Source organism: Podarcis vaucheri (assembly GCF_965113315.1).
Source record: "Podarcis vaucheri genome assembly, chromosome: 8".
Classification (NCBI taxonomy): Eukaryota; Metazoa; Chordata; class Lepidosauria; order Squamata; family Lacertidae; genus Podarcis; species Podarcis vaucheri.
In genome coordinates this window covers 79143093-79163069 of record NC_138766.1, presented here as the reverse complement: position 1 = coordinate 79163069, position 19977 = coordinate 79143093, and the positions used below count along the sequence as shown (strand labels likewise).

Sequence of the window (19977 nt, the reverse complement as noted above, 5' to 3'; positions counted from 1 at the left end):
ACACCGCAGATTTCACAGCTCCCGGCAGCTCTCCCGTGACGGTTTTACGATAGGTGATTTAGGTTACCCATAACCTGTGGAATTTGATTGATCTGGCGCGACCCCCGCTAATTGATTTGTGATCCTCAATTAGCTCTTTACTGCCTGGCACACTTCTCCTGCCGCACGCTCTGCTCCGAGCTCTCAGTCACGCCGTAGCAGAGATAACACAGCGGTGTAAAACTGTCACGTAGCTTGGCTTCCAGACAAACACACACAGTCCAGGTTTGTCTATTTACAGCTTTTATTCCAACATTTCTCAGGAATTTCCAGGACTATTCGCAGCCATGACAAAACTGCATCCTTTCCCCACAAAGTACAGAGTGGGACTGGCATACTCTTCCCAAGCTCCTCCCAAGCTTCCAAAATTGACGTCAGAATGGTGTGGCATCATGGGAAGAACTTAACCCGTTAAGTTCCAACCTCAACATGTTGTATTTAAGCCAGTGGTCAAGGCCAGACATTGCATGTGCTACAAATGTTCTGAGCCAACGTGTATCTAAACCCAGTACTGCCAATTGGTGTGCTTTGAAAAGGCTTATCAGATATCTAAAGGGGACATTAAATGTATGTTTGAAGATCTCTAGTACACAAGATGAAAAACTAGAAGTATTTGTTGATGCGGACTGGGGAAGCTGTATAGCTACTAGAAAATCTACAAGTGGAATGGTTATGATGTTTGCCAACTCCATAATTGGATGGAGGTCAAAGAAACAAGGATTTGTTGCGACCTCATCCTGCGAGGCAGAATATGGGAGCCTGTCGCTAGCATGCAATGAAATCATGTGGTTTATACAGATACTAAAAGATCTAGATTGTAAAGTTGATTTGCCTATCCAAGTATATGAGGATAGCCAATCGTGCATTGCATTAGCGGGCTCGGAAATAATGAAATCCGCATCAAAACATATTGCTATCCGTCATGCGAATGTGAGAGATTGTGTACAGAATGGGGTAATCAAACTGGAGTATTGTCAATCACAAGATAATATTGCTGATTTGTTTACCAAGCCTTTGCCAGCAACATGTCATAATGAATTGATGACAAAACTGGGTTTATGTATATAATGTATTGTTGTATTGTTGTAATGTATTATTTCTGTTGGGGTTTTTCGCTTTTAAGAAACAGAAGGGGTGTCACGGCTAAAATGGCCGCTGTTTCTTTAATGCGAATAAAGCTGGGTCAGCATGACTTAGCGGCTTGCAGCAGGTTGTATATATAAAGTGAGAAATGTTAGTTTGGGCTGTGGCTGGTGTTTGGGTTGGTTGGTGCTGGTGTGTATAGGTATTCAGTCGTGTTTTGCACAAAGACTTTTAATAAAACTCTGCAAGGATAGTCTCGTGGACTCTTTTTGTGCCGACAAGGAGACTGAGAAGATAAAGGGAGGTCAGGACCCTTTCCTTTTTTGCTTTTTACAAACACTGACAACACCTGCATAGCCCAACTTTATACGAGAGACCATTTTCAAATTTATATTATAAATTATGAAAATTCGTCAGCATTTTAATGTTTTTTTCAAATAAACACATTTTATATGCAGTTTGCTTTATTTGCATTTTTGGAGGCTTACATTTTGGGGGGCCCACATAAAAGGAAATTTGATATATTATTATCACTAATATATGCATTATTATGTACACCGTAGCTCAAAATATGCATGTTTGTACACAGTACTTGACTGGAAAACTGCACTGCAAAATTCGTAGGTGTGTGAATTTCAAAGGCTGGCTGTGTTTGGAGGGGAAATGTGAATTAAACAGTTTCTCGTTGAAATGCAAAGAAAGTTTAATTTCTGCCCTATCTGAGAACACAGAACGAGGTACAGTATAACGTGAATCAGCAGGCAAGCAGATAATTCCCAGAGGGAATTATACAAGGACCTATAATAACATGCACAAATTCAGTCACCCTCACTTTATGGCACTGCAATGCTAAATTGTGACCCATTTTCCCTAAGCAGCAGAGGGGGAGGGGGAATGGCAAGAGATTATTAAGTAAGTCATAGGATGATATTACCTAAAAAGAAATAAATAAATACAAGAGCCAAACTGAGAGTTGGAGGAAAATGCTAGATTGTCTCGGGAACAAAGAAAGCCGGCAGATTTTATGCTGGAGAATAAATTAAGAGACGCCAGAAAGAATATGCTGAGATAAGCATTATCCATGCCTTTGCACTGTGCAGTTTCCCTTAATGGAATGCAGTGGGAACAGTACCAAGCCCCTAAATACTTCATAAAGATGTCATCTCACATAGGCATCAACCATCAGGCAGCTGACTCTGTGAAAGCCCCTTTGCTTAAGCTCTTTTTAAGCCGTAAAATGTACTTGGAAGAAGGTGCTGCACACATCAAACTGTTTCGCTGCTGTGACAGCGCTGGGATGGATTCCTTTGCAATGCAAAGAGCGATGCTTCGTCGTGTCACAGAGAATGCAGTTTCCTGAAACCGTTGCAGATTTTGCCACTGGCGTGAGCAGCAGAGAAAAGGTTGCATCCACCTCTTTCAGTGGCTCTTATTTTTGGCGGGTGTGTGTGTGTGTGTGTTATTGGGTTATTGTTTTTAGTTTGATTTTATATATTGTGATCTTATATATTGTGGCCGCCGGGACCACATAACACCGGTTCTGAGAGATCTGCATTGGCTCCCAGTACGTTTCCGAGCACAATTCAAAGTGTTGGTGCTGACCTTTAAAGCCCTAAACGGCCTCGGTCCTGTATACCTGAAGGAGCATCTCCACTCCCATCGTCCAGCCTGGACACTGAGATTCAGCGCCGAGGGCCTTCTGGCAGTTCCCTCATTGCGAGAAGTGAGGTTACAGGGAACCAGGCAGAGGGCCTTCTTGGTAGTGGCGCCCACCCTGTGGAACACCCTCCCTTCAGAAGTGAAGGAAATAAGCAGCTATCCTATCTTTAAAAGACATCTGAAGGCAGCCCTGTTCAGAGAAGTTTTTAATATTTAACGCTGTATTGTTTTTAACACTTGATTGGGAGCCGCCCAGAGTGGCTGGGGAAACTCAGCCAGATGGGCGGGGTATAAATGATATATTATTATTATTATTATTATTATTATTATTATTATTATTATTAATTCTGTGAACCGCCCTGAGATTCCGGGTATAGCGCGGTATAGAAATCCAATAAATAAAATAAAATAATAAATTGTTCAGGATGTGTGCAATTGCAGAGGAAATCAGCCCAATAGCTGAAGGATTGGTCACTTCATTTTCACACGCACCAACCTCCATGGGCTTAACTGTGTTATTATCCCTTCTATGTTTTTTTTTAAATATATATATATAAATTTTTATTAGTTTTCAACATATCATTTTCAACAATTAAACATACTTTCATATCTTTTTTTGACTTCCATCAATCACATCTGAAAATTTTCCAATCTGTTCACTAAATATACATTTCTTACTTCCACAATTACATTTAACTCATAACTGATATCTCTATTCTTTCTCTACTTTCCAATGCTTCATACATTTCTCCTTACAAAATGTCTTGTAGTCCTACTAGCATAATTTGCTGATTACAGTTGCTCTTCAAATAGTTTGTATATTTCTTCCAATCTTCTGTAAATCTCTGGTCCCACAGGTTTCAAATCCTTCCTGTCATTTTATCTTATTATCCCTTCTATGTAGCCCAGGGCCGACCCACCCATTAGGCAACTGCCTCAGGCGGCAGGATCCACTGGAACAGCAGATCCCAATGTCAATCTCCTTCCGCCCTTGTTCCTGATGTAGATCTTCCCTCACTCCCCCTTCCCTGGCACTGAGAGAAGCACCATTTTGGAGTCCACCTCAGGTGCCCAAATGTCTTGAATGGCCCGGTATGTACCTCATAAGTATATCAGGACCCCAGTACCGCAAAGACCGCCTCTCCCCCCATGAACGAACATGGACCTGCGTTCATCATCAGAGGCCCTACTTTGTGTGTCCCCTCTGAGGGAGGTGGTGACAACAGTCCAGACCTTCTTAGTGGCAAACTCACCGTTTATGGAATGCACTCCCCAGGGAGGCACGTCTTGTGCTGGGATGCTGGTGGCGATGTGGTCTAAACCACTGAGTCTCTTGGGCTTGCTGATCGGAAGGTCGGCAGTTCGAATCCCAGCGATGGGGTGAGCTCCAGCTGCTCCATCCCAGCTCCTGCCAACCTAGCAGTTCAAAAGAATGCCAGTGCAAGTAGACAAATAGGTCAACACTGTTTCCATGCGCTCTGGTTTCCGTCACGGTGTCCTGTTGAGCCAGAAGTGGTTTAGTCATGCTGGTCGCACGACTCGGAAAGCTGTGTGTGGACAAGCGCCGGCTCCCTTGGCCTGAAAGCAAGATGAGCGCTGCAATCCCATAGTTGCCTTTGAGTGAACTTAACCATAAAAGGGACGCGGGTGGCGCTGTGGGTTAAACCACAGAGCCTAGGACTTGCCGATCAGAAGGTCGGCGGTTTGAATCCCAGCAACGGGGTGAGCTCCCGTTGCTCGGTCCCTGCTCCTGCTAACCTAGCAGTTCGAAAGCATGTCAAAGTGCAAGTAGATAAATAGGTACCGCCCCGGCGGGAAGGTAAACAGCGTTTCCGTGTGCTGCTCTGGTTGACCAGAAGCGGCTTAGTCATGCTGGCCACATGACCCGGAAGCTGTACGCCGGCTCCCTCGGCCAATAAAGCAAGATGAGCGCTGCAACCCCAGAGTCGTCCGCGACTGGACCTAATGGTCAGGGGTCCCTTTACCTTTATCTTTAACCATAAAAGGGGTCCTTTTTACCTTTTACCTTTATGCCTGGTGCCATCAGTATATGGTTTTTTTGGGGGGGGCAGGCAAAAACAATATTGTTCTGTCATGTATTTGAATCTGATTTTCTTTTATTACATTTTAGTGGGATGGGATTGAGTTGGATTTTGGGTGGGTGTGTTGTCTATCCATGTTTTTAATGTTCACATTTTTTCGTGCCTTTGTGTTTTGCTTTTCTGAAAAAAAGTGACTAATAAATATAGTAAATAATGAAATGATAATTCCTCACTCATGGGAAGACATCCTATGGGAGGTGCAGCCGATGGCTACTATAGGGAGGACCTTCTCAGTGCTGGCACCAAGAGTAGAATGAGGACCCAGACAGGCTCACTTGCCTTTCAGCAGCAGGCAAATACATTATTCCCCACTTTTTTTTACTTATTTTTTCATTAAAAAATTCTATACTGCTTGATTTTATTTATTTTTATTTTCAATTTGGTATTAATATTTTATCAAAAGCATTTTGATTATAAAGAAAAAAAGGGATACAGAAAAAAAGAAAAACAAGAAAGAAAACAAAGAACAAAAACGTGTAGGAAGAAACAAATACAAAAGTGCAAATGACTGTAAAAACACCGACACAAAACCTCAAAGAGGCGCTATCACTGATCCTTATGAACATTAGTTACCAGCTGAAAACAGTTTCATTCACACAAGCATTTTCCTGGTTAAGAGTGTTGGGTTGTTTTCTGATTTATTTATTTTTATTTGGCATTTATTTTTATTTTTTTTAATTATTATTTATTTGGTTTTATTGTTGCTCTGCTTGCTGTCAGCTACCGATGACCTTGCTTTCAGATGTTTTGATGAAATGGTTCCATTTTTTTAAAAAAAATGGTTTTTATCGAAACCTTCTCTGGGATCACTTACCGCTTAAATAAATAAAACCAGTGGGTCAGGAGTCCATGCCCATTTGCGCTGCGATACGCATTCAGGCGCAAGGTCTCCTGTCACACAATACGCCTGTCGCTCAAGCACTGCCACAGCTTGCCACAACACGGACCACCCCACCCCCAAAAAAGAGGGGGTCGGTGAGTATACAGAGCGCTCTTGAAAACAGCTTCTTGGTCACGGTAATATGAATATACAAGAGATCTTTGCTTATATGTGAGCAAAACAGTGGGTGAGTTAAGGCCACTTTAACCTTGAGCTCTTACTTATTACAAAAAGTTGGGCCTTGTTAAAAATTTATTGATGAACATGGCCGTGTATCAACATGGCATTTTAGCTACTAATTTTGCGTTCACCCTTTGCACATATACACAATAAAGTTGTTGTGTGACTGAGGGTGGAGAAGCCTTCTGGCTTATCAGAATGAGGCCAAATTTGACAAGCAGAAAAATTCATGCACAATTCTTGTGCACCCAAACTGAACAGGATTGAACCTCCCCACACACCAGCCAATGCATGGTCAACCCTGCTTTGCACAATGCTTCAGAAGCTCCTGGCAACTGGTGTCTGCAAAACCCTTTTTGGCTGAATCCTGCCCCACAGGGTGTGGCTTGCAAAGGGTGTGGGTTGCCCCCAATGTCCTGGTGTGCCAAGTTTGGCCCATGAGCCAAAGATCTCCTTTGCTAGAGAAGAATGCTGAGATAATAATGTTTTCTTTTGCACGTGGCCACAAACAAATCACGTTTTTAAAAAGGTTTATTCAAAAACTCAGCTAACATATATAAATCGAACAGTACCAGAATACCTTTGCTATGTATAGCTTACACAGTCTTGTGGAAAACATATAAATATGTATACATTCAAAAAAATTATGGCACACCTTTCCTCATCGGAGCGAGAAATTACAACGCTGGCGCAAATATTTCCCCCTTTCGAAATTTATCACATTTTACCGTAGCTCAAAGCAACCCTATATCCAAATGTGCATTTTCCCTGCACAAACAGGAGTGAATTTCTCTAAAGTCACATTTGAAAGGGTCAAGTACAAGTATTAAGTGTTTGAATTTTGCTATTGAAGATATGCTGCCAAATTTTAAACACACACACACACTCACACACCCCTTTCTAAAAGCTTCAACCAGAAATTGGGTTTTAAAGGGGGGATTCGGACATTTCAATCTAGGGGCTTCATCATGGTCTGTGAATCCGAATTTATGCTGAAAATAGACAATATTTTGGATTTGGACCTAATGTGATAAACCTGCTTATTGCAGAAGAAGTGAATTGAGTTTCCACATCATGAGAAATAATTCATTCCCCCCCCCCCAAACTACCTTCAACACCCTGAAAAAACAACAACCTCCAAATCCTGTTGCCTAACCCCCTTAATATTTTGCAAAATTGGCTCTAAGGTAGGATTGGCTCCGTGGTTTGACGTAGTTCATTCAGCATTCTCCAAAACAATGATTCGGATGTGAGTTTACAAAAAGTGAAAGCTCTGCTCTTTTAAAAGCAAGCGCGTATTACTCAACAGTGAGAGAAGCACATTTTAATGCAGGTTTGGCTACAGCTTCCTCTATTTTTAGCGTTTCAAAAACGAGGCTAAACAAAGCCCCTCAGATCCAGTCATTCCACCCAAACCGTATACGTAATAGGCTCTTTTAAGCCACTGGGCATCATACTGTTAGTTATCGATGTGCTATTAAAGCCACGCTTTTCAAGGAACTATATGGCCTGTGAAAGCTCAGATAATGCATGAGTTTGAAGGATTTTTACATTCACCACAATCCAGGGAGGTAGATCGTTATTGTCCTCATTTTTAAGATGCGGCATTGAGACTGAGAAATCTTTTATTTGCTCATATTTACATCCTGCCACTTCTCCAGAGCTCAGGGTAACACACAAGGGAGTTATCCCATTTTAGCCACACAATGATGCATTGACATGGGCTAGGATGAGAGATAGTGACTTGCCCAGGAAGCTTGAGGAGAGATGCAAACCCAGATCCTCACAGTGGATCTCCAGGGTCTCTGCCAGAAGCTTTTCTCATCGCTACTTGCTTGGCTGTAGCTGCCAAGAGTTGAGTCTGGGACCTTCTACATGCAAAGCATGTGCTCTGTCATTGAACAATGGTCAGTGGATAGAGTATGGGACACTTGGTCTCAAGGACGTGGGTTCAAGGCCCCACGCTGGGCAAATGTTTCCCGCATTGCAGGGTGTTGGACTAGATGACTCTCGGAACGATTCTGCAACTTAAGACTTAACAATGCCAGAAAAATGCACGGGATGTATCCAAATTGTTCACTTAGGCCACATTTGCTGTATGGCGCTGTGGGTTAAACCACAGAGCCTGGGACTTGCTGATCAGAAGGTTGGCAGTTCGAATCCCTGCGACGGGTGAGCTCCCGTTGCTCGGTCCCTGCTCCTGCCAACCTAGCAGTTCAAAAGCACATCAAAGTGCAAGTAGATAAATAGGTACCACTCCGTCGGGTAGGTAAATGGCGTTTCCGTGCGCTGCTCTGGTTCACCAGAAGCGGCTTAGTCATGCTGGCCACATGACCCGGAAGCTGTATGCCGGCTCCCTTGGCCAATAAAGTGAGATGAGTGGCGCAACCCCAGAGTCGGTCACGACTGGACCTAATGGTCAGGGGTCCCTTTACCTTTATACTTCCTTTTAATTTATTAGAATTTGATGTCCTGCTACAGCATCCTAAAGCAATGCACACACACCACCTGGCAATGCTTTCAATTGGCACATTACAAGTGCGAATGAAAATATACGATGCTGCCCAGTTACTAAGGTGAAAGTCCTTCGGATGATCTCAGCGGCGGCTCCGTCACAGCAATAAAATTGTGAAGGAAAAGAGGAGCGGCATAGCATTGGGGAAACCTGCAAGGATGCAATTCCTGACATGATTCTGACCCTTCTGTTGGTACCACAGCCATCTGTGATGCAGGCCACCTGAGCTGGCTACATCCCGGATATGCAGTTGGCCCACAGCATAGCGCAGGTGAGTCTGCACATCAGTACCATGGGTACAAACATTGGCTGAAGAGCGTATCCACTCAAGTATTTATTACTGGTAAACTGGGGGTGGAGGGGAGGGAGGAAAGTACTTCGAAGGCAGGATAATTGTTTTGCACAAGGTATATGTCCTCATCTCAAAGTGTCCTCCTCAAGGCTCTATCTCCTCCATCACTTCCATGACGATGGTTCGAGGACCAGTCAGGATGAGGTTGCTCACTGTCCTGTAGTCTGCATGGAGGACGTTCAGCCCATTCACCGAAACCACAAACTGGCAGACCTAAAAGAAATGGGGGGGGGGATGCAAGGATGCTCTTAGTGTTGGGTGAAGGCAACACATTCTGCTCCAGGAGCCCAACACCAAATGCAGCAGAAAACACTTCAAAACTCACAGACAATGCGGGATGAACCATGTCAGCAAAACGTCTGCCGTAATCTTAAATCCCAAGCACTTCTGGCCATTTGAAACCCATTAACATTACATGCCATTTAATGTGATACACTGCTTACTCAAAGAACCCTGTGAATTTAAACTTTTGCTCCTTTTTTTAAAAAAAGAAAGCTTATGCTCCTTTAATAAATTTGTTAGTCTACATAGTGCCACAAGATTCTTTTTGCTACATGGGCTACCCCTCTGAAAATTGTTAATAAGCTCAATGTGCTAAGCATGAGAGTTTATAATGGCAATAAAATGACACAAAACAAAGGCTAGGAATGTGGAAGTCCTTGGCAAGGGCAAGGCTGCAGCATTGCATCATTTAACTGGAACAAACCCAAAGCACTTAATTTTACAAAGCTTTTGGGCAAATCTTAACCCATAACTTTTTTAATATTCGGTTGGGAGCCGCCCAGAGTGGCTGGGGAAACCCAGCCAGATGGGCGGGGTATAAATAATAATAATAATAATTCATCGTCATTACAATGAGCCAAACGATAGTCACCAATATCAGCATGAACTACTGTCAACAAGAGCACCTGGTTGTTTTCTTGTACAACAAGTCAGCTGGAGAAAGGGAGGAATCGGACACAAGCTTATTACAATTCAGAACGCGAGCACTTCTGTCGGAGAAGCTTCAAAGTTACTGACTGTGGAACCTGAACAAACGCCTGTAAACCTAACGCTGATTTCCCATTACATGCAACAAGGAAGCAATTCCCACCACCGCCTTGGTTATTCCCAGAGGGCCTCTTATTAGAACTGGCTGTAGAAAACCTCAAGGCCAACAAAAATATGTTATTTTTAACGTCTTCCTCTCCAACAGAATGGTCAGCTTGCAAATCTGGGATGCTGTGCATTTCCTATGAAAGGTTCATTAATGAATGAATGAATAACTAAATGTATTTATATACCAGCATCTCACGAAATATCAGGGTGGTGTTATTAGTTCTGTAAATTTTAAGTACTGCAGCTTCTCCTGCTCTGTTCTTCCACTGGTCCCCTTGCCCGCCCTTCCCCCAACTTGTTATGGGGCAAAAATCTGACTCCTTATTTTATTTACTAAATTTATATTTAAAAATTACTGCTACAGTGAGTGGGGAAAGGGGACTGATGGAGAAACAGGGCACACCACAGCTATTTCACAAATAAACACACTAATTTGTGGTTCTCTGGAGGCAGGGATCAGGCAGTGTGACTGACAATGGTTGCCCAGAAATATCATCTGGAGAAAAATATTGGCTACTAATTGATGCCAGCTTGTTGTTGGCACCCATCTGTCTTGAGAGACAATGGAGTGTGCTTCCAGGGGTGAAGTCAGAATGCTGGAGAATCACAGCGCCTGCTGTGGCTGCAGAGACCGGCAATTCGTGAATGCTGCCTCCCACGTTGTTTTTGTTGGCACAAAGCTGTGCAGTGTGTATGTAGGTCCTGGGCTGTCCAGATGACAAGGCCCCACTCTTGACCTTGCCGCCATGGTGCAAAGGAAAGCAGAACAATACATTGGGCACCCCTTTAGCAGGAGTTTCCAGGAGGCATAGAAGGCACCATCCAACCACCTTAGGGACTCCACTCTGGACGCCAGGTAGTTGGAACATATTACGCCAGTTTGCACCTGTTTGTGCTCATTGCAGATTTGTTCCTGGGCTCAGTTCAAAGTGCTGGACATGATCTGTTGGGAAATGCCCTGGGGTCGCCTGCAAACCCCCAGAACTCCGAGCATCCTCCAATGTGTGCAGCACTGGAAAAGGCATCTCCCTTCTTCTCCAGGGAGCTCAGCGTGATATACAGTGGTACCTCTGGTTACCAGAGGTCCGTTCTTAACCTGAAACTATTCTTAACCTGAAGCACCACTTTAGCTAATGGGGCCTCCTGCTGCCGCTGTGCTGCCACCACGCGATTTCTATTCTCATCCTGAAGCAAAGTTCTTAACCCGAGGTACTATTTCTGGGTTAGCGGAGTCTGTAACCTGAAGCGTCTGTAACCTGAAGCGTATGTAACCTGAGGTACCACTGTATCAGCTTGATATATGCACACTAATTTTCTGGCATAACAGCAAGAAGAGCGAGACATCGTAGATCTAAACTACTATTTATTTACACACTATATACAGACTACAGCATAATGGCGACCGTTCTCCTCAGCTCCGAGAAAACACAAAAAAGTGAAAGTTCATTACAAAGTACACACAGCAGAAGAGAGATAAGGCTGTCTTCCGTTTCCCCAGTCTTCTCAGGCATGTGATTCACACCAGTCACATTTGCAGCATTGGCTGCATGAAACACTAACATGATCTTCCCTGTTTCTCCAAATCAGTCTGTTAGGACCCTAAGATTGACATCAGAAGGTCTCAACTGAAGTGTCTGCCAGTGAAGAAGAGATGTGGCTGTGGGTGGGTGGCACTGCTCACAGGGCCTTTTTGGTGGTGGCCCCACAGGGCTCATGCATAGCTGCCTAGGCCTTGAAGGCCTCTCTCTTCCCTAAGGCCTTTGCTTTCCTTTGTGGGTTGTTAGGCTTTTAATGTCAGGAAATGGCTGTTTTAAAATTACTAGAGCCCATTTGAATCTCAATTACATTTTATATTTGTTGTGATACCACTTTGTTTACCATAGTTCTCAAAGTGTGGATCCTAAAGCAATAAATAAATGAGTGGGGCAGGAGCATGGCCCCACTCTCTGGCAAGTAATATGTGAAAGAGACTTATATGCTTGTCTAAAGCATCATATAAACCTTTTTTGTGTGTGCCAAAGGTCTAATCTGATTAGTCTGCAGAGAACTCCCTTCTTCTTCCTCATCTGCAGAGTGAAACTTTCTGCAGACAGGGGCTCATTCACCATGTTCTACACCAGTAACATATTCTGCTCCCCATTCCTTTAAAATGAGAGCCAGTGTGGTGTAGTGGTTAAGAGCGGTAGTCTTGTAATCTGGGGAACCGGGTTCGCGTCTCCGCTCCTCCACATGCAGCTGCTGGGTGACCTTGGGCCAGTCCCACTTCTCTGAAGTCTCTCAGCCCCACTCACCTCACAGAGTGTTTGTTGTGGGGGAGGAAGGGAAAGGAGAATGTTGGCCGCTTTGAGACTCCTGAAGGGGAGTGATAAAGCGGGATATCAAATCCAAACTCTTCTTCTTCTTCTTCTAAAATCCACCCTTAGGAGGAATCTTTTTCTGCATACTACATTTTACTGTGTATGTGAGTATGTCCAGCTAATGCGCCATTGGCTAAAAAGAGTGGGCGGTGTGGTTGCAGGCAGCAATCCAGCTCTTGCATAAACACAAGATTGCATCTCCAGAGAACTGGCATTCGCTTTCAGCCTTTAAGGCTCAAAACATGCCTAGTGTCATGTTCGAGACTTTCTGCAGAACGCTTGCTGCAAACCAGGTTTCAATTTGTGGAGGTGAGAAAAAAACTTTGTCTAAGGAGAAATAAACAAACTCCTGTATTATTACTCCTTCTGTCCCGAGGTGCTATTTTCATTCAGATAAAACCCATCACTGAGTGCCTACTGCTTTGGTAAAAGGGGAGAGAAAGCAGCCTGTTTGTAGGAAAGCTGCATTGAGAGCTAAAACGTCTACAGTTTGCATCCAGTTTGCTGAGTCAAGGCAATGTTGGAGTGCCAAATGGGGAGGGAATATGCATAGACAGGTTAGAACAAAACAATGGTTTTTTACCACGAACATTCTCAACAGGGGAATAGAGGAAGCATCCAATAAACCGTCGGACAACGCCCCCACTGCCCTGAGTTTCCGCCTCCTGTTCTGACCATATCTGAGCCAGAGACAGAGCAGGCAGAGAAGTACAGGTGGACAAAGGCAAGAAGACAGCCTAAGAAAGAAGCGAGGAAGAAGTAATCCCTCTGAACAAACGTGGCACAAACCAAATGCTGGAGGTCAAGTCCATATTCAGCCACCTGTATAGGGTGGGTAGGGCAGGATGTTTAGAACTTGCCTAAATGAAGCTTCATTGGAAGAACATGACAGATGGCCTTGGCCCAGTATACCTGAAGGAGCGTCTCCACCTCCATCGTTCTGCGCGGACACTGAGGTCCAGCGCCGAGGGCCTTCTGGTGGTTCCCTCACTGCGAGAAGCCAAGTTAAAGGGAACCAGGCAGAGGGCTTTCTCAGTAGTGGCACCTGCCCTGTGGAACACCCTTCCATCAGATGTCAAAGAGAACAATAACTACCAGACTTTTAGAAGACATCTGAAAGCAGCCCTGTTTAGGGAAGTTTTTAATGTGTGACATTTTAATGTATTTTTAATCTTGGTTGGAAGCTACGCAGAGCGGCTGGGGAAACCCAGCCAGATGGGCGGGGTACAAATAATAAATTATTATTATCCTAGAATGTTGCACCAGCCATTCATTAGCTGGAGTACCAGCCATTCAGAGAAGTCGTCCATCTTCTTCTGCAGGGGTTGGTTACTACGCCTATCTGAGCACCATTCTTTGCAGGGTGCCTTGGGATCTAACTGCCATGTGCCATGAGTCATGGCTTTCTGATAAATCTCCAGAACTGCTGCCTCTCTCCCTCCCGGAGCATCAAGCATCTGGGAGATCACATACATACCAGCCTGGACCAACTGTTTCTCCTGGAAGAAGCAGATTCAGAAGATAACTCAGGAATGTCCTTACTCAATGCATAGACTTCAAAGGATCTGATGAGTTTACCGGAGCTCCCAGGCTCAAGATATCTTGCACTGAGGATTTCACACGCTCCCATTGTCATAGTTGCTCTTACCCCATCAGCCTAGCATCTGCCCCCTCCTTCTGAGGTTTGCCACTCCTTCAGCCGAGGGAAAGATCCAACTACAGTGGTACCTCGGGTTAAGAACTTAATTTGTTCTGCAGGTCCGTTCTTAACCTGAAACTGTTCTTAACCTGAGGTACCACTTTAGCTAATGGGGTCTCCTGCCGCCGCCGCTGCGCGATTTCTGTTCTCAACCTGAAGCAAAGTTCTTAACCCGAGGTACTATTTCTAGGTTGGAGGAGTCTGTAACCTGCAGCGTCTGTAACCTGAAGAGTCTGTAACCCGAGGTACCACTGTAACCTGTTGAAAAGCTCACCGCTTCATGATCCTTCCTGGATATTGTGGGTAACCAGTGCAAACTTCTGACGCCCCAGAATTTCATTTCAATGTAAAAGCCTAATTAAATAATCCTAATGGCAGGGGTGCCTTTAAACATGTGAAAAATGCCTTCTCCCATACACTGAACAGTCACAACAGAACCCCCACATCTGGGATTATAAGGGAAGATTTACAGGTCAGAGGACGCCAGTTCTAAGCAGGGGTGAGCCTGGCACTTTCTACTTTAAAGATCAAGCAATTTTGTTAATACTATTGTTTAGTTAATTGATATGACGCCAAACCAGAGTTTCTCAGATTAGAACAGTAAGGCTAATGAGGCTCCTTGAAGTTCGCCGACATTGATTTCCAAGTTAACAATTTGGGGAAGTAAACATGTCAGGTAAACAGAACATGAGCCGTAAACTTGTTGACCTAATTTAATGCGCAGGTTGTAAATTTGACGGCGTAATGGTTAGTCTTTGGGTTGTTTTTTTCAGAGAAATGACTACGAGAATTGTTGTTTTCATTTCCTGCACATGTGAATGAAGCGGGTGGGAAGACCCAAATGGATCACAGCATCCATTTCATAAACACTAGTTCATTTCTCCTTTCCAGTGGGCATTAACAACACCCACAGTTTATGATAAGACTAACCCTGAAATAATTGTAATAAATAATTAAGCTTTCGGTTCCTTTTTAATAAGCTGTAGCAGGTAATTCCCCTTTTGCTTCATAACCGATTCACAGTGTGTTGCTATTCTCATTGAGTTATTTGCTCCAGCCTCAAGATCTGCACTGCAGGGGGGCTGGGCTAGATGGCATTGGGGTCCTTTCCAACGCTATGATTCTGCTTAGCCACCATCAGTTCAGAGCCACCAGTACATGCAGCACATCATGATGTGGCACAGAGGAGAAGGCTGTATCCTCCTACCTCTTTGGCAAAAGCCCAGCAGGTGGACCTCCACACAAGGTACATTTTCAACCTTTGTATTGCTGATTCTCCTGAGGGCTGAACACACCTGCATGTAGAAAGGGAACAGGTGAAATTCTCCCCATCTACATGGTGGGTAAAGAGAAGAAGAAGAGTTTGGATTTGATATCCCACTTTATCACTATCCGAAGGAGTCTCAAAGCGGCTCACATTCTCCTTTCCCTTCCTTCCCCACAACAGACACTCTGTGAGGTGAGTGGGGCTGAGAGACTTCAGAGAAGTGTGTCTAGCCCAAGGTCACCCAGCAGCTGCATGTGGAGGAGTGGAGACGCGAACCCGGTTCCCCAGATTACGAGTCTACCGCTCTTAACCACTACACCACACTGGCTCTCAAAGCTATACCAGTAGAATTTTTGCCTGGCATAGCAGGACTTCAGGAAACAAGAGGTGGCAACCATAACTCAAGGACAGCAACAGCAGGGCCAAAGAAACCGGGGTTGTCTACAACGCTATTAACTTTCTGCATGAGAACAACACTCTTCCCAAACTTCCAGTGTCCAAATTGTCTTCCCGTTTGTTATGTACTGAGTTGAATAGGATCCAAATTGCAGCAGTCTTGATTGGTCCTAGAACAATAGGATTCTGAATGCAGCAGTCTGATTGGTCCCAAAACCATAGGATCCAGAATGCAGCAGTCTGAGTGGACCACAGGAGCCACCCAATCCAGCTCCAGGTGGAAGTGAATCCACAACCTGATTGGCCTACAGGAGAATCCCGGAATTAGCCAATCACGTGGGGCCCATTGTGTAAATAATGTATATAAAGCAGGCATTCTGAGGGAACTTCCATTCCTCCTCACTACTATGAGCTGAATAAAGAGCATGAAATCCACACTCGACTTCGAGTATTTTTCACCATTGCAGCAAAAGCTGTTGGCCAAGGGCTATTTTAAGTAGTCAGCAAATGCTCCGAAAGGGCAAAAGGTCTCAGCTGTGCAGTCTGGCAACACGATGCATCTGTAATTGGGCTGCGGCCCAGGCAGGAATTTACAAGCTGAATTAACACATAAGCGCAGCACTGTTTCTGCGCTGGCATATGCACTCGGAGCAGCTTCGCCGCAATTTGAATAGATACGGCTGTTGCGGCTCCCAGAACTCATGACGACAAACAGCCCGACATGCCTTCGTATCTTATGCATTCCTAATCTAAATGGTCCTCCAAGCATCTTCTTACAAAAACTTTTAGAAAAAGTACTGTAGCCTTGAGATTGTCCTTGTTTGAAACTAATCTAAAAAAGATAAGTGGCTAGTAACAGTCCTGTTGGTTTGACATAAGCAAGCCAAAATGGTGGGTTTATCAGAATTGTTATGCCTTTTAAGGTTTTTTTTAAAAGAGGGGCACCGCTGTAATCCACACACGGGGGCCCCACTGTGATCCGCGCCCGGGGGGCACTGCAGTAAGCTGCCCACAGCATCCGCCAGGCAGACGCAAGCCCCACGCTGCTGTTTTGCGCAGCGTGTGGCCCTGAGCCACTGCATCACTCCCAGGAGAGATGCGTGGTTTGGGTGAGCTGCAGGCCAGGCCCCCCAGTAAGTGCTGCCCCCGCCCCCAACGGTGTGCCATTTGGTCACCACCCCACGGATGACACCCGGGGAGCGCCGCACCCTCCGCCCTATGCCCCTGACTTCATAATAAAATAATAATAATTTTTTATTTATACCCTGCCCTTCCCAGTTCAGAAAACCGGGCTCAGGGCAGCTAACAAGAAATTTAAAACACTTCATTGATGCAACAAAAAACAGCATAAAAAATGGTATAAAATGTGAATAACAATAAATTCAGAATTCAATAATCAAAAATCAATTTAGGGGGGGGGGAATCCATCCAATAAGCATTAGATGGTCACCAGGGCTAGCTGGCTAAATTAGTCCTATTTGGGCCAGCGAGGAGACCAGGGAAGAATTAGCTGTGGGGTCCCAGAGCGGGTAATCTTCATAAAAAGGGGAGGGGGAGGGAAGGAAGGGGAATAAAAGATCAGGCTAAGTTCAAATTGAAAACCAGGCAGAATAGCTCTGTCTTACAGGCTCTGCGGAAGGAAGTTAAATCCTGCAGGGCCCTGGTCTCATGGGACAGAGCATTCCACCAGGTTGGAGCCATCACTGAGAAGGCCCTGGCCCTGGTGGAGGATAATCCTTAGGGCCCGGGACCTCTAAACTGTGATTATTCGTGGACCTTAAGGTCTCTGCGGGGCATACCAGGAGAGGCGGTCCCGTAAATACGATGTGGCATTAGCTACCCCTCCCAGTTTGCAAATTCGATGAGCATCCCCTCAATTCCTTCATCCAAGTTGTTTATAAAGACAAACAACAACGGCCTAGGACAGAACCCTGCAACACTCCACTTGTAACTTCTTTCCAGGATGACAAGGAATCATTAGCGAGTACAGTTTGGGTTCGGTCCATTAACCAGCTGCAAATCCACCTAACAGTTACCTCGTCCAGCCCACCTTTTCCCAGCTTCTTTGCAAGAATATGATGTCACCGGAGGAAGGACATGACTCAGTAGCACTTTGCTGATTAATAGTGTTGTACCTATATATCAAAGAACACTTATAAAGATTCTTCGGCTATGCTCATTCTCTAGTGTAACAGCAGGTGAAATCTATTATACTCTTGGCAGAGAATACAACCGATAGAAGAAATTCAGAGCCAAACTGCACAGTCAGCAGTAATCTGGAGACATTAAATATCAAAAAAAGTGATGGAGGGAAGGTGCCATTTAGAAAGGAGAAGCAGCAGTGGAAAAAAGAAGTGAGCAATCCTTCTTCCATCTTCCACAGTCCACCTGCATCTCCCTTCAGCAGATGTTTCTGTCTCTGGTGCATGATTCTCTGGAGCTTCTTAAATGTGTGGGCTGTGTATACGATTCGCAGACTCATAACTTCTGCCAAAGCTCCACTTTGGTCCTCAAACCAGCTGCAAAAGTGTTACTAGACCAATGCCCGTTCTGTTTCATCTGTCATACTATTTAATGAAAAGCCATCGAGTAAAACCGTATTGGAAAACAGCTGATGTTGGTTCAAACTCCCAGACAACAACCAAAAAGTAGGAGAGATGTGTCACCCAGCTTACACTATCTGCTCTGTCTCCAAAGTAAGAACCAACGTTGTTTTTCATTGTACAGCTAGCATATTGGCCATATTTAGCAACACAATGAGATTAAAATAGCCCAAAACTAAACCCTGAGCAGGTGGTTTCACAGTTTTCATGCTGGAAACAGACGGCAGGCCTTATCGTGTCTATTTCTGTGCAATCTTTACATGGTGTGTCTTTAACATAGGGAGTCAGTTGCTGGTGTTTGCTGCAATCACAATGTTATCGCTGTGTCAATATTTACCCCACTTCAGTTTCAGTCTTGTGATATAACGCCCAACCCTGTAAAGTGAAGGAGGAAAACAAAGAGAGTTTTCCACTTCTCACCAGACTTATTTTCAAAGAGCTTGCAAGGACATGGTGGGAAGACAGCCAAAGAGCCTTTCCAGACCTGCCCAACCTCCTCTGAACTTCTTTCTGCAAGAAGCAGTAGATCCACTCCATTGCCAACAGCAGAAGGCAAACGCTGTCCTTCTGCCATGGTTTTTTCACTCCTCTGGCCACATAGCCCACGAGCAGAAAGGGAAGAGGAGGGGCTATGCAGAAGCAATGCCAGCGATTGCTAAGGATCCAGAATCTGCTTTCAATGCCAAAGACTCGCTCTCATCCTTATGAAAAGCCACCCCACCGAGAAAGTACAGAGCACATTTCTATCACCACTAGGCTACTACAGAGTTGTGCACACACCATAAATGAAGGCCTTCCAGACAGACCCAAGACTCATTTTTCTTGAAATTAAAATCCTGGCAATTTTCCTCGCTGTCACAAAGGCTTGGTTCAAGCCTCTCTCTTTGGAATCCACTGAGATTGATGGCTTTTGAATAAGTCGTCTTATGGGATGCAAGACACACAGCGCTGGCTTTGTAAGTATATCTTCCTTACAGCTTTCTGGAACAAAAGGCCTTCAAGTACACATGCGGAGCGGCGGGCCAAAAGTCCTGCCCCAGGAGTTTGCTCCACGCGGTGCAAAGGAGAGAAGCGTAACATGCGGAGCGTGGAGGGAACGAAGACTGCAAGTTTTCTAAACAACCGCAGCATGCAGCCAGCGTCCAGAAATGTGTAGACTTCTGGGTGCATCTCAACAAGGCAGAGAAGAGGGTGTTACTGCAGTGCCAAGGACACTTCTAGAAAGCAAAACGCTGAGCTTTGGCTGCTCTTCAAATTCTTGCCCTTTCCCTCTTCGCCAAGTTTTCTTGGTCTGGTCTCTTTTGGTTGGTTGCTCCAAGCAATTCTGGCAGACAAAGCTTCTTAGAGCAGGACGGATTCTTCTTCGCTGCCAGCTCTTATTACTGTTGCGCTGAGCATAAAGAAGCCTAAAGGAGACTCGCGTCAGGAAAGGAAGACGCAAACCTGGCAATGTCCTAGGCCAGCTTAAAACTCCTACAGGAATACATTTCTGCCAGGAAGGAGTGTGAAGATCCCACGTAGATAGTGACACGCAATGGTGGGGAAGGGCTGTAGCTCAGTGGGAAAATATCTGCATTGCATGCAGAAGGTTGAGTCCCCAACACCTTTAAGGCAGGGCTGAGAAAAGACCCTGGTGAACTGCTGTCAGGCAGTGCAGGCAGCACTGGGCGAGATAGTGCAATGGTCTGAGTCAGCATAAAACAACGTCCTGTGTGGCAATATGTACAGTGGTACCTCGGGTTAAGTA

General features: G+C 44.8%; 1 protein-coding gene across 3 annotated transcripts in view; it reads right to left on the bottom strand.

The window, feature by feature from the left end:
- Positions 1-6456: 6456 nt before the first annotated feature.
- The window catches only part of DEPTOR (DEP domain containing MTOR interacting protein), a 60389-nt gene continuing 46868 nt past the window's right edge, over positions 6457-19977 (bottom strand). For all 3 annotated transcript variants that reach the window (XM_082235798.1, XM_082235796.1, XM_082235797.1), the window contains one exon: positions 6457-9023. In XM_082235798.1, coding sequence (XP_082091924.1) covers positions 8895-9023 — 129 coding nt within the window. In that variant the 3' untranslated portion in view covers positions 6457-8894. The remainder of the gene's footprint in view (positions 9024-19977) is intronic.